The sequence below is a fragment of the Oratosquilla oratoria genome, chromosome 30, assembly GCF_046742065.1.
Source record: "Oratosquilla oratoria isolate Oo_2021 chromosome 30, ASM4674206v1, whole genome shotgun sequence".
Classification (NCBI taxonomy): Eukaryota; Metazoa; Arthropoda; class Malacostraca; order Stomatopoda; family Squillidae; genus Oratosquilla; species Oratosquilla oratoria.
Genome location: NC_134806.1, coordinates 34,901,084 through 34,916,639, shown reverse-complemented (window position 1 = coordinate 34,916,639; position 15,556 = coordinate 34,901,084). Strand labels below are relative to the sequence as shown.

Below are 15,556 nucleotides of genomic sequence, written 5' to 3'. Positions count from 1 at the left end.
ATCCATTTTTCTTCCACATGTGTTTCTTCCTTCAAGCCATTCACTTTCCATTGCCAACCCTCAAGGCCAGGAAAAAAAAATCTTGGAAGAAATTTGGATGTAAGGCATGAGTAAGTCAGAGGAGGCAGAACCAGGAGGATTGTCCAAGATAGATTTTGGTGAAAGTGTCAACCAAAAGCTGCCTTTTCAGAAAAAGAGGCAGTAAAACTGCTTTCTCTGTAGAAAAGGATGTTTTGTTTTGCTTTTTGAATATTGGCTATGTGTCAGAAATCCCATGAGGAATTAAAAGTAGCAAGGTATTGACATTTCTTGTTGATGTAAAAAAATTATGGGTTGGCATAGGCCATGATTTGGGACAAAAAGTAATTGTTAATCATTCTCAGGACTTTAAGGGTATGGTACCAATTGCAAGCCTCCAGAACAAGTGTAATTAAATCATGGTTTTATAGGTGTAGGATTAAAAACTATGAAAAGCACATGGACAATTGTGGTTAAACCAGGTTATTATAGATTGATTAGAAAATGTTAAGATACACTCCAGTATACTCATGAAAATCTTATGTTTTTTCATTCACATATGCATATTTTTAATGTTATCCCCATTCAATAGTACCTTATTTGTATTTTATTTGTATTCATAACTTCACTTTTTTGTCTGCAAAAGAGATTTATATTTATAGTCAAGTCAGTGCAGATGCATCTAAACTGTATGAATATCCTAAGATCTTGGATAAACTAATGTATATTTATTCCTCCTGTAGTGTAACCACATCAAATCAGCAATTGACACCTGTGTAGCTCTCAACCAATGGCATGAAGCTGTTGAGTTAGCCAAGCAGCACAATGTCACAGAGATTGGTGCCCTTCTTGCCCGCTATGCATCCCACCTTTTGGAGAAGGGAAAGCGCCTTCAGGCAATTGAGCTCTACAGGAAAGCAGACAAACTCTTAGATGCAGCTAAGCTCTTATATGGAGTAAGTCAAAACAAAAACTTGAAGGTAGTGCTGATATTCATGGCTCCATTGTATTTGGATACTTGTACTTTTAAGACATGTTTATTTCCAATATATATGAGTTTAGTAATACAGTCATGTATAATACTTTTTTGGTGCTGGTAATCATAGGTGTCTGCAATTAATATGGTTTGCTTGGACAACCACAGATTGCGGAGGAAGAAGGGAAGAAGAAATCTAAGCCCCTTCGAGTCAAAAAGCTGTATGTACTTGCTGCTCAGCTTGTTGAGGAACACAATGCTAAAATGAAAACTACAATGAAAGGAGGTGAGAAAGCTTGATAGCAGCTGGGTGTATCTAGAAAATGTATGTGTTTGTCTATATGTACTTAGCTAGTTTATATTTTCATTCAACTTGTTCTACAAGTTTAGAAAGCTACACTTCCTAACATCTTTCAAAAAAGTTAGCCTTTTCTTTTTTTCACTCTGACCTCTTGTTGATCTTCCATCACATACCAGCAAACTGGGAGGCATTTATGAATTCCTCCCAGTTTCCTTCTTCAAAGAATTTCATCTACACTAATTAATCAATCTTTCCAAAATTGATTCTCCCTTGCCTGTGTGATTCATTCCTTGTCTGTATTTCTTCATCCATTAACTGAAATTCAATTGTTACGTGGTCACTTTTTCCTATGGGACAAAGGTAGTTCAAGTGTAAAGGTGGTTTTATTATTTTAAACAAATATTATTTTTTCATTTCTGTGTCACAATATCTATTTTTTTTTTACCATTACACAAGGATTGAATTACAATAGAATTTTTTTTTTTACCAGAGTCCAATTGACCCTATTAAAGTTTAGATATATGAACAGATTGTGGTAGAATGACATTGACTTTGGTATATGAAATGATTTGAATCTTTGGATAAGGCTTGTAGGTTACCTACTCATGAAATCCACCAGTCGTATATTCCAAAGCCAAAATTTATCAACCCTACAATTATCATTCAATATAGACCTCCACCCAATAATCATGGTACACAAATTACACTGTATTTCTAACTTAACTAACACAAAAGAACTAGGTTTTTGTTCCCTATATGGATAGGCACCTTGAGGCCTCAACCTTCCTTCAGTTAACTAAATTGTAAAATCAGTGTCCAGTGGGCAACTTCTGGCTGCACTGCGCATACTCCCTTAGTCATAACTTTGCAACACTAATACATACGTACATACATATACCAAAGGCTTTTTCCTCCTTACAAGGGAGCTAGCCAAAAACAAAGGCTTCTTACATATCTGCCTTACCACAAAAGTCTGATCCACCTAACCCCTACCTGTCCTCAACCCACACTGTTCCTCACCAATTACTGCCTCTGTTCCTCTCCTAATCCTCTCAATCAAAACCCTCCCATAAGCCTTCCAAACTACACTCAACAAACTGATCCCTCTGAAACTACTACTCTCACACTTGTCCCCTTTTCCCTTTTAAAGTGGAAGTGTACATGCACTCCTTGAGTCCTCCGGCACTCTACCCTCTTTTAGACAAAATGTTAAACAACCTCACCAGCCAGTCCACCATCACTGTACCTCCCTTTTTTAGACACTCCACCTGACACCCATCCAACCCAGGTGCCTTACCTACTCTCATCATTTTAGTAACTGCTTTCACCTCATCTTTTCTTATTTCTCCTTCATTTTCTTCATTCATCACTCTCATTTTCTTAGCACTTCCCACTGCAACTACCTTTCCCTTCCTATTGTTCATATTTGACAACTCTCTAAAATACTCTGCCCATCTTCCTCTTACTGACATCTCTTCCATTATTATCTCTCCATTATCACCTTTTACCTTTTCTTCTCTACTTAATTCTGTTGAAAACTCACCAAAAAAAGAGCTGCTCTTTTTCTTTTATACTCATTTAATTTTTTAATCTGCCTTCCTCCAAGAGCTTCCATATCTCTGCAAATTCTTCTTCATTTGCATCTTTCCTAATCCAAATATTTTTAACTTCTCTCTTGCTAACTTCCAAGACTTGCTGATCTCCTTGTTTGCTATGTATACTTATGCTTGGCTCTCATCTTAAACACTGTTTACTATCATTAACTATATCTAAACAAACCTTCAACATTATCTCTCTACTATAATTCTTACCTGGCACCCTATACCTCCCTAATACTGAATCTGTTATAAAGAAATTATATATAATCCTTCCTCAAGATTTATTTCATCACAGTTTTACTGATTCTATCCAACAGAGGCAAGCAAGAGTGCTGCCCTGATGGGTTTGTTAGATGGTGAGGTGGAGTCTGAAATTACCAGTGGACGTAGTCACCTAGACAGTCCTTGGAAAGGTGCTGAGGCTAACCACTTCCTTCTCCTTGCACATCGTCAGCTTTATGAAGGTGTGCCATTTATTTTACTTTGAAAAAGTTTTAGAATTGAAATTGGTCACTTAATAATGTGACAGGTCATTTGTCTTTTACTGACTTAAACTACTGAATATACAAAAGGGTAATATATTTCTTTAATTGTGCAGGTTATGTAGATGCAGCAATGAAGACTTGTTTGCATCTCCGGGAATACGAGGGCATCATAGACCCTGAGGAAATATTTTCCTTGTTGGCATTAGCATCATGTGCTAATCGTGCCTTTGCTACTTGTTCAAAAGCTTTCATTAAACTGGAAGCTCTCACTGAAGTAAGTCTTCCTATTTAGTGCACCTATCTAAAATATTCTGTGGAAAGAACATTGGAGAGGTTTATCTCCCCTGTTGTCTCTCTCCAAAGCCCATCAGCAATTTTACTGGGGCTGACACTTGATCAATAAATCAATCTGTTGCCCCAGGTTTCTCTTGAAGGAGACCTATGGTTTCCAGGTAACCAGTAATAGCCATTAAGAGGGCTTATTGGTCATTTGGGGAAGAAATACTATGTTATTGTCTGGGGATTGTTATTGTAGGATATTATGTTTTCAGCATCATGTGTGTGATGATTGTATCAAGGGCTATTTGATTCTGTGGCCATGCTTATTTTTGTTGATAATGTGTGGATAGATATTCTGAGTGCAGGAGGCTTTGAAGTATTGAATTTGGTGGTCTGTCGTGAAGAGCTTATTTAGTGATTTGAGTGTAAATTTGTTTGTGTGGATGTATTGTGTGGTACAGGTGGTAGTTGTTGTATATTGTTGGTGTTTTCATTTTTCATATAGTCTTTCTGGAGGATTTTAGTGTCTGTGCATGTATCCTATTGGGGTAGTTTTGATAAATCTTGTTATTACTTTCAGTGCTTTATTTTGTATAGTTTGTAAAGTGTATATTTTTTGCTGATTGTTGGGAGCTATGCTGTGTAATGGGGGTTCTTATGTTTTGTTGTTCCTGTATTGGATTGTCTGGTCATCTGCTTGTGTGAGTGAATTATTGAAAATTAGATGTGAGGTTGGGAGATCACTTATGAAGAGATTGAATAGCAGAGGTGAGAGTGTTGCTCCTAGGGGGATTTCATTGCAGTCTTTTTGTCTTAGAATTTCATTTATTTACTCATTTTTCAGTGCCTGTATAGTTCCTCTTTACAAGGGAAAAGGGGACAAGTGTGAGTGTAGTAGTTTCATAGGGATCAGTTTGTTGAGTGTAGTTGGGAAGGCTTATGGGAGGGTTTTGATTGAGAGGATTAGGAGAGCAATAGTGTGGGTTTAGGACAGAATCACATTTTTGTGGTAAGGTAGATATGTGAGAAAGCTTTAGGAAAAGATAAGAATGTTTTTTGGGCCTTTATGGATTTGGAAAAAGCTTATGACAGGGTAGACAGGAAGGCAGTGTGGGAGGTATTGCAGATATATGAGAGTAGTATAGCCTGTGTTAGAATTAGAAATTGAGAGAGTGAGTGGTTAAGGTAAAGGTGTGACTTCGCCAGGGATGTGTTATATCACCTTGGCTGTTCAATTTATACATGGATGAGGTGGTGCGAGAGGTAAATGCTAGGGTAATGAGTCAGGGATTGGAGATTGTTAAAGAAAATGGAGAAAAGTGGAAGATAAGTCAGTTGTTGTCTGCTTATGACACTGCTTGTAGCAAGATCAGAGGAGGGATTACAGAAGTTAGTGACCAAGTTCAGGAATTTGTGCGAAAGAAGGAAGTTGAAGATAAATGTGGATTGATGACATGTACAAGGGAAGAATGTGACAGTAGACTGGAAGTGAGTATTAAGGGAGAGAGGCTGGAGGAAGTGAATAGTTTTAGATAAATGGGTATGAATGTGACAGGAAAAGGAGTGGAGGTGGAGGTAGAATGTAGATTGAGAAAAACAAGTAAATGCCTTGGAGGATTAAAAAGTGTAATGAGAAATAGACATTTGGGAATGGATGCTAAGAGGAGATTGTATGAAGGAGTGATTGTACCGACAGCACTGTATAGGGCAGAAACATTGAACATAAAAGTGGAAGAGAAGAGGAGTTTGAATGTGTTTGAGATGAGGTACCTAAGAAGTATGATAAGGGTTACTAGGCTGGATTAAGTGAGAAGCAAGGAAGTGAGGAGGAGTGAGAGGGTGGAAAGGGAGTTGGGAATTAGGGTTGATGGAAGAGTATTGGGATGGTTTCGACACATGGAAAGAATGAGTGAAGAAAGATTAGTAAAAGAAGTGTGGAAGGCAGAGGTAAAGGGAGTGAACATTAGAGGGTGACCTAGGATGAGAAGGATGGATGGGCTAAAAAGGGCATTAGGAAAGAGGGAAATGTCTGTTGATAAAGGATGGGAGAAGACAGAAGGTAGGGGTGAATGGAGAATGGTTGTGTATGGATGATGCTGTGATGCATGGAAGGGTGTGGGTGGGGTAGGGGGGGGGTATTTACCTAGTTGTATTTTGCGGGAAGGGGAGCTATGCTCATGGTGTCCCGCCATTGTATCTTGCAGTGTCTAGTTTGCTTTTAAACTCATGAATGGTTTTTGCGCATACTATTTCATTATCCAGTTTGTTCCAATTGTCCAAAACTCTATGTGGAAAACTGGTGAGGGAGTATGTGTGAATAATAATTTGACACAGCCCAAAGGGCCCCTCTAACCACAGTTTCCCACTCCTAAACCTCTTTTCATTTTCCTAACTAGCAAAGTCCCACCTTTACCTCAAACCACTCACTCTCTACATTTCTAATTCTAACACAGGGTCTACTACTCTCATAAAAACTCTTGACTGCTCTTAACAGCTTTCTTCCTGTTCCATATATCTCTAATACCTCCCATAATGTCTTCCTGTCTACCCAGTCATAAGCCTTTTTCCATAAGTTAGCTGATAATAAAATAATCCCTCTTGTATCCAGGTTGATAGAGCCAGAGGGACATCCAGGTTTTGACAGTTCTGGATATGGTGCAATAACCCTTCCAAATTAACTCAACAATTATTTAATACCCTCCTTTCATCTTCTGCATAGAGTAAAAAATTATAAAACGTTAGGAAAAAATATTAAATATCTTGTACAGTACAGGAAGTACTGTTCACAAGTGTGGCAGGACTGGGATTTTTTTTGTGTATATATCCAACACACACACTTCAAGCAGCAGAATTTGAATCCCCATATATGGGTAAGGTCAGATAACTTACTATATTGAGACTCCATACGGAGAGCCATGAAATCAGAATTTTAAATTCACTTGTACTCATGTATGCATATTGCTGTTAATTTTTTTTTTTATTATTAAAACCAAGTTATTTCTTTTTAGATTCCTGATACAAGACAAGAAGCATATGAAGACTTAGCAATGAGTATCTTCATGAAGTACAGTCCTAAGGACTCAAGAAGCAATAGGGCTGAGTGCACCAATTGTGAAACAATGATTCCTGATTGGTAGGTCACTTCAGTATTTCTGTTTTATACTCTTTTCTCTTTCTCCCTCTCAAATTTTATACAATTAGTAATTTAGAAACTTCAGTGACATCTCTGCAGACCATGGTCATTAAGCATTCTTTTATGATTAGAGACCAGTCTCCATTAAAAAAAATGTAGATCACTTTTAACTCCTACTATCCTAACAATCTACTGGCCTCCTTATATCTCTCCTTCACCATGTCTGACTATCTCTTCAGGGATTGCTGACAAAATACTAATGCTTTCACTTTAAGTTTGTTTACCTGCAATAAATCCAATTTTGAAGACTTGCTGTCCTCTCCATCTCATCTCTCATTAAAGAGGGGGATGGGGTAAGATATGAAGTAGCATACAGAAGTAGGCTGAATAGAAATTAACTGCTGCCTCACCACCTCTCAAGTGATAAGGTGGAAAAGGGCATTTGGTGTATTTACCTAGTTGTAGTATGCAAGAAAGGAGCAAAACAACTAGGTAAATACTTGTTGGGTTCCATCTCCTATTCTCTAATTTTCTAACATATCTAGACTCAAATTCATGTATGGTTCCAACTTAATCTATATCTTTGATTTCCAATTATTATATTTAGATTTGAACTCGTGTATTGTTTGAGCTTGGGGCTATATCACCTACTAAGCTATTCCACATCTATATGGAAAATGTATTTCTTCACATCTATTTAACATATGGTCTTTCTTAATTTACTTCCATGACCTCTTATGCAATGGGGGGACAGAGAGGGGGGGGTCGCCGATTTAATGAAGCGGCCTTGCTGTGGATGTGCTGTGTCTTGCGACACTGCTTCTGACCCAGGGCAGTGGACAAGGTGCAGGGATGACCCGTCATCCAGGAGGTGCTAAGAAAAGAGGGAGGGTGGAGGGATGCGGAGTGTATTCAGGGATGGAATGGGTGGGAGTGATTTTGTGCCTTTTCCTTTTTGGCTACCTCCCTTGTAAGGGGGAAAAAGCCTTGGTATATGTATGTATGACCTCTTAAGCCCTCCCATCTTTAATCAGGAGCTATCTTCTATCAATGCAATCTATCTCTTTTAGTAACCTGAATATTGTAATCATGTCACCTCTTTCTCTTTGATCTTTCAATGTTGGTAGACCCATCACTTTTAGTCTTTCCTCATATGGTTTATCTGCCAGGCTGGGGACCAGTTTGATTGCTGTCCTTTGTCTCTCAATCTTGTTTATATCCTTCATTCTGTGCGGGGACCATACTACTGACACAGATTCCAGTCTTGGATGTATCAGGACATGTGTGTGTATGTATGTAATTGTTTTTTACAAAAGAAGAAGTGCAGCGTTTTTTTCTTTATAAATTTGAATGAAACACCTAGCTTGTATTTACATTTGGGATAGCTGTGTTTATCAAGTCACTGAAATGATAAAGTAAATTCAACATTATTGTTACATACATATACCAAAGGCTTTTTCCCCCTTACAAGAGAGGTAGCCAAAAAATAAAGGCATAAAAACTATTCCCATCCATTCCATCCCTAATACACTCCACTCCCCTCCACCCTCCCTCTTATCTTGGCACCTCCTGGATGATGGGTCATCCCTGCATTTTGTCCACTGCCCTGGGTTAGAAGCAGTGTCATAAGACACAACACATCCACAGCAAGGCCACTTCATTAAATCGGCGACCCCCCTCCGTCCCCTCATGCGGAAAAGGAGAAGACGGGGAAAAATCCCTTCAGGCTGCATCAAATTTTGCTCACACATACTACCTCATCACCCCTCATCTCCCCACCTATTCCACCTCATGCATCACAACATCATCCATATACAACCATTCTTCATCCACCCCTGTCTTCTGTCCTCTCCCGTCCTTCCTCAACTGACATTCCCCTCTTTCCCAAAGCCCCTTTCACCCCATCCATCCATCTCATTCTAGGTCGCCCCCTCATGTTCACTCCCTCCATATCTGTCATCCATACCTCTTTTACTAGTCTTTCTTCACTCATTCTTTCCATGTGTCCAAACCATCCCAATACTCTTTCAACCACCCTATCTCCCAACTCCCTTTCCACCCCTGTTCTTCTCCTCATCTCATTTCTCACTCTATCCAGCCTAGTAACCCCCATCATACTTGTCAGACAGCTCATCTCAAACACATTCAAATTCTCTCTTCCTCTCTTATTATGTTCCATGTTTTTGCCCCATACAGTGCTGTTGGCACAATCCCTTCATACAATCTCCTCTTAGCATCCATTCCCAAATGTCTTTTCCTCATTACACTTTTTAATCCACCAAGGCATTAACTCGCTTCTCTCAAAATGGAGGATGATGAAGGAGAAAGACAAAAGAGTGAACCAGCAAAGAGAAAATTAGATGTAAGCAGAGTGGAATCACCTTTGGGGGTTATATCTAAAAAGTCTTGTGTGGTAGAAACCCCAATGTCAACTCAAAGGTTTGATAATAATGTATTTTCAGGGTTTATAAAAGAAAGTGAATACTAGGTGGAGGTTTAGAATTGGAAAGAGAATCTAGGTATAAAAATGTCGTAAGAAATTGGGAGATTAGAATTGGTAGAGGAACTAATGGATCTGAAAACTGAATACTGGGCAAAATACAGAGACACCAGCTAAAAAGAAAAAAAAAGCTTATACTGAAACAGAGATTAATCATCTAAAAAAGGAATTAAACATAGTCAACAGTGAAAACAAAAAAATAAAAAATGATGCTAAAAACAAAAATGAGCCTTTGAAAAAAGAAGTGAAAGAACAATTACAAGGGGTGATTGAGAAAGTTGGAGAAACAAAGAGACAGATCTCCAAGAAATAAAAAATTAAAATGGAAAGTGGAACAAGAAAATAAAAAAATAATTTAATGGAATAGTACAGCAAGAAGTGGAAGAAAATGCCAAAGAAATGGTAATTAAAGTAATTAAGGAAAAAGATAATTGGGTCAGAGACACAGTGGATAAAAAAGTGCATAGTAGTTTGTGGTAGTAAAGAAAAACATACCTAGATACCAAAAAGAAAAAGAAGAGAAAGAAATTCTGAAAGAGATACAAGAGGAAGGGCAAGTAATGGACAAAGAAGTATATAGAGGTCATTACTCTAAAGAAAAAAATATATAAACCACTAAAAATTAAAGATTTCAAATGATAGCAGAAGTACTATAAAAACAGCAAACCTGGCAAATAGTGAAAATTACAAAAATGTATGGATAAAAAAAAAAAGGAATGATGAAAAAGAGAGGGAAAAGAACTAGACCTGAGGCTGAGGAAATGGTATATAAAAAAAGGAAATGTAACAAACAAAAAGGAGAAAGAAAAAAATTCAAAATAATGTATACTAATATAGATGGCATGTCATGACTAAATGAATTGAATGACTATCTGGTAGTAGAGAAACCAGAGATAATGGGAATTGTGGAGATGAAATTAAAAGCTCCACTACCATCTAATACTGTGGGACAAGGTTTATACAATCATTGGATGAAAAATAGAAAGGTGAAACAGGGTGGAGGAGTCGATGTTTTTTACTGCGAAGCTTAAATGTGACAAAGATAACAGGAGGAAAAAATAATGTGGAATTGATTATAGATTAAAGTTGAAAATAGTGAAATGAAAAGTAGAAAATTTGTAGTAATATATGTGCCCCCAAAAACATACTCTTGGACAGAGAGTGATCATTCCAAAATTTTGGAAGACACAAAGAATGCATTAATTGAATTACTGAAAGAAGGAGGAAACATAGTAATTATGGGTGACTTTAACCCAGAAGAAATATGTTGGGAAGAAATTACAGTGAAAGGTGAAGACCTTTGGGGAACTATACTACTGGATATGACCATTGACTACACAATGACTTGATGGGTAAAGATAAATACCAGGTATAGAAACAATGAAGAACTGTTGAAACAAGATTTAATATTTATGTCAGAGCCTCAAATTGTGGATAAAATGGAATACAAGACACCAATTGGGAAGAGTAACCACATACTAATAGTTTGAACTAAAAGAACAAATTGACTTGAGAAGAAATGAGAATCATAGAAAAGGAAGACTAATGTACAACAAAACGGATTTTGAGAAACTCAGAAAATTCTTTCAAAATGTAAATTGGGAAAACTTCTTAAATGAAGAAACAAAGATGGAAGAGAAATAGAACATTAAAAGAAATTTGTAAAGAGGGAATAGACAAATATGTACCAAAGCAGAATCAAGAAAGGGTGTACATCAAGTGCTGGTACAACAAAAAATGTAGTGAGGCTAAAGAATAGAGATAAAGCTTGGAAAAGATGGAATAAAGAAAAAAAATAAGTGGCAAACAGATATAAAAATAAGTAATGAATATGTAAAAATATGCAGGGAAAAAAAGAGAAACTATGAAAGACATAATAGACAAATGCAAAGACCAACCTAAACTATTCTACAGGTATGTGAATGGTAAACTAAAAGATAAACAAGAAATAGTGAAACTGTGTCAAGGGAATGACGAATATATAGATGTAGAAATGGCTGAAATTATGAACAAACATTTTAAATCTATATTCACAATTGAAAATACACAACATTGGGAGGAAGGACAGAAAGATCCCCCGCAATGAAAGGAATAACTGTGACACAGAAGGAAATAAGGGACCAAATAAAAAAAACCTTGATGTTAGAAAATCACACAGTCTGGATGGAATTGCATATTGGATATTAAAAGAATTATAGATGAACTAATGGACAAAATATATAAGATAATTGATCACTCAAAGAAGAAAAGGTACCACAAGAATTGAAAAATGCCAATATTGTACCAATATATAAAGGGTTGGGGGGAAGGAAAAGCCAACAAACTATAGACCGGTCTCCCTTACAAGCACAATAGCAAAAATGTGAAAAATTGATCAAAAGTAGATGGATTAAACATCCGGAAGAAAATAATATACTGAATCCAAAACAATTTGGATTTAGACACTGAAGATCATGTGCCACTAACTTTATTTGCTTTTACTCGAGGCTAATAGAAATAATGGACAGATGGGTTGATTGTACTTTCCTAGATTTTGTAAAGTATTTGATAAAGTACCACACAAAAAGCTACTAAGAAAAATCAAAATGATAGATGGTGTACAAGGAAAGTTATTGAAATGGATGGAAGATTTCTTGAACAGGAGAAAAATGAGGGTGGTACTTAGAGACAAAATCTCGACCTGGGAAGAAATGATAAGTGGAGTCCCACAAGGTTCTGTATTGGCTCCGATAATGTTTCCCATATATGTAAATGACATGAAGGTGTAGAATATATGAACTTCTGTGCAGATAATGCAAAACTACTAAAGGAAGTACAGAGGAAGATTGTGAATCACCACAGAGAGACCTGGATAAAGTCTGGGAATGGAGTCAAAAGTGAGAAGTGAATTTTAACATCAAGTAATGTATGATGGAATTTGGAAAAAGTAAAAATAGATTATCAGGGCAATATAAAATTGGTACAAAGGAAGTAGAAATAAAGTTAGTTCGGAAAGGGACCAAGGAGTAATTATCATCAAAGACATGTCACCAGACAAGCATATCAACAAAATAGTTGGAAAAACCTTCAATTTACTAAGATCAATTAAAGTGGCCTTTGACTACATGGATGAAAAAATGGTAAAGAAAATATTAGTTACATTGATAAGACCAAGATAGTACACTGTGACACTATGGACACCCAGTACTAAAAAGAATACAAAGAAATTAGAAAAAATACAAAGAGCAATGACAAAAATGGCACCAACTCTCTCCAAACTGAACATACGAACAAAGATTGTCCAAAATCAAACTACCATCCCTGGAACAAAGAAGAGAAAGAGAAGATCTACTGGCCATTTACAGAATTATGAAAGGGATGGAAGTCCTCGACAGAGAAGATTTATTAAAGTGGGATAAAAGAAAAATAAGAGGACATGAAAAGAAACTCAAAAAGGATAGTTATAGAAGAGATCTGAAAAAACAAAATAGTTTCCCACACAGAGTGGTAGATGCCTGGAACAAATTTAATGAGGCAACAGTGTGTGCAAAAACTATACAAGAATTTAAGAATAAACTAGATGCTGAAAGATACAAAGATAGTTCACTATGAGCATAGCTCTCTTCCCATATAATATAACTAGGTAAAGTCTTCCTCTCTTATGTTCTATGTTTCTGCCCCATACAGTACTGTCAGCACAATCACTCCTGCATACAATCTCCTCTTGGCATCCATTCTCAAATGTCTATTTCTCATTTTAATCCCCCAAGGCATTTACTTGCTTCTCTCAATCAACATTCTACCTCTACCTCCACTCCTCCCTTTCCTGCCATATTTGCACCCAAGTATCTAAAGCTATCCACTTCCTCCAGTCTCTCTCCTTTAATACTCTTTCAATTTGCTGCCCTCCTCTCACCTTGTACATCTCATCACCTTGCTTTTACCCACATTTATCTTGAACTTCCTTCTTTTGCACACCTTCCCAACTTCCGTCACTAACCTCCTTAATCCCTCCTTTGATCCTGCTACAAGTGCAGTCATCAGACCCATCTCCACAATCATCACTCCACTATGATATTTTTAAATAAAATAAATGGAAGGTATTGCAGCATATTGCTTAGGTGTTAGTCTAAATAAATCTTAAAACTTCAAACTGTACTACATTGCACTGACTCTGCAGGAAGCTTTTTCCATTCATTTACTACACAGTTGGTAAAATTGTTTCTACCCACTTCCAAATTGAATCTACTTCCTAACAGTTTGAGACCATTATTTCTTGTCTGATTCCAGACTTATGTTATTTTTCTTTGCATAGGGTGAGTGTGTGTCCCAGCTGCAATACACGCTTTGCCACCTGTATTGTTACTGGCCGCCCCATCATGGATCTCACAGCTGTTTGGACCTGTGCAGCCTGTCGACACTCAGCTCTTGAGCAGGATATGACCATGCGATCCCACTGTCCTCTATGCCATGTTGTTATAAATTCACAGTAGAGTTTAATTTTATGTTTTATAGAACTTAGAACTTGATCATATTGATCAACTTTATCACCACATCAGCTCATTTATATCAAACATGCCATCACATCACAATCAATTTGATTATTCTTGGTGCAGATTTTCCCCAGTTACATATTGATGGGGGGATGATCCTGGTGTAGGATATCACTTGTGGTTTCCATTCATCCTCTTGGTCTCTGCATGTAAATCAAAATACTATTTATCACAATATTTATGTTTTTTTGTGTTTTGCCAGACGACTCAGTGTTTTTCCATTTAAACATGTTGAACCTGCACATATGTATCACTATTTTTTCATCTGAACATACTTCCAGTTTCTAACAACCATTGATATCAGGAAACCAAGGATCAATGACAGGTACCTGCTATTGATAGCCCTGCAAGATGGATGGCAGAGAATCATTTCCTTGCTGCCCATTTTCAAAATCTGCCAACCCTCTCACCCTTATCTGGAGGTGCAACCCCAAGGTGCTGGCACTTCATCTTTGGGCCTAAAGACTCTCTCTGTTTTGCATTTCCTCCCCCTTTTCACATAAGGAGAGCTGACAACTGGCAACTACTCTCCACTTCCCACTATTTTCAGGTGGTGACACAGAAACAGCCCCACACTAATGCACAGACAACAGTCCAAAGTTTCATACTAGTCATTGAAATTAAAGACAACAATTACTATAAGGGGATCATTGTTAGATATAATAAGATACCTTGTCAATAATGTGGGTAGTACAACTGAATATGAAAGTTCAGAAAGTATACTGGCATGCAAGCACTATGCACTGGTACAAGTTGTTGTTTGGATGTTCCACCTTCTCTGCTTGCCAAAAGGAAATCTTGTACTGGATATGTATACAGTTCCAGACCTATGTTACTGTGATTCTTTGAGATGTCAGTTTTATGCACAAATATTTGAAACAATTGGAGGAAATGTGTAATACATACATACAATGTGTAATAAATTATATTATATTGAAAAAAAGTCTTTTACTGTGACCTATATATGAGTAACAACTTAGTTTAAAGAACATTGGTTTAGATACTTATTTAATCAAAGTTGATGCATGCACCATCATCCACAGCCCTCAAACATGCATTACATACATACAATATATACCCAAGAGGAGGGGGTGACTGAGTCAAAGCACATTCCCAATACATATACATTAAAATCCATTTAAAACCCTTTTCTATGTCAGTACTTCATGGATGAAGGTCATTCCTGTCCCCCACCTCACTACTTGGGTAATGAGCAACACACAGTGAGGCCTGACAGCTGGAATTGGTTTACCCCCACCACTATATCGTATGGTGACACCTTTCTCATCCTTTCAAAATGAATTATGGATCAGGTGAGAACATCCACCCCAGCCACTTCATCCCTCCATCCATTCACATACTCACCTCCATTCACTCTTTATCTTTTACATTCTCTTCCCTGCTCAACACTCTTCATGCATCCAAGTCCTGCTCCTCTCAAATTATCCATCTCATTCTTAGTTTTCCTCTTATGTGCACTACATCCAATTCTACTTTATACCCAGACCATCACACCACACTTTGATCTATCCTCTCCAATAACTCTTTCCATTCCCATTTCTGCCTTACCTCCACACTTTTCACTTTATCCATTCTTCTGATATATACATACATACACCAAAAGGCCTTTTCCCTCTAACAAGGGGTGTGGTCCAACCCATCTTATACCCATTCAACACCCATTTGTTGTCCCTGTCCCCCACCACTGCCCATGTCAGAGGTCATGCACTTCAT

General features: G+C 37.3%; 1 protein-coding gene across 1 annotated transcript in view; it reads left to right on the top strand.

Annotated features, from left to right (window-relative positions):
• Oseg4 (intraflagellar transport protein Oseg4) overlaps nucleotides 1-14,763 on the top strand; it is an 86,619-nt gene extending 71,856 nt beyond the window's left edge. The window contains exons 19-24 of the mRNA XM_076212764.1: nucleotides 762-974; nucleotides 1,163-1,280; nucleotides 3,211-3,357; nucleotides 3,492-3,652; nucleotides 6,666-6,790; nucleotides 13,585-14,763. Coding sequence (XP_076068879.1) covers nucleotides 762-974; nucleotides 1,163-1,280; nucleotides 3,211-3,357; nucleotides 3,492-3,652; nucleotides 6,666-6,790; nucleotides 13,585-13,762 — 942 coding nt within the window. The 3' untranslated portion in view covers nucleotides 13,763-14,763. The remainder of the gene's footprint in view (nucleotides 1-761; nucleotides 975-1,162; nucleotides 1,281-3,210; nucleotides 3,358-3,491; nucleotides 3,653-6,665; nucleotides 6,791-13,584) is intronic.
• The last annotated feature ends 793 nt before the right edge of the window (nucleotides 14,764-15,556 follow it).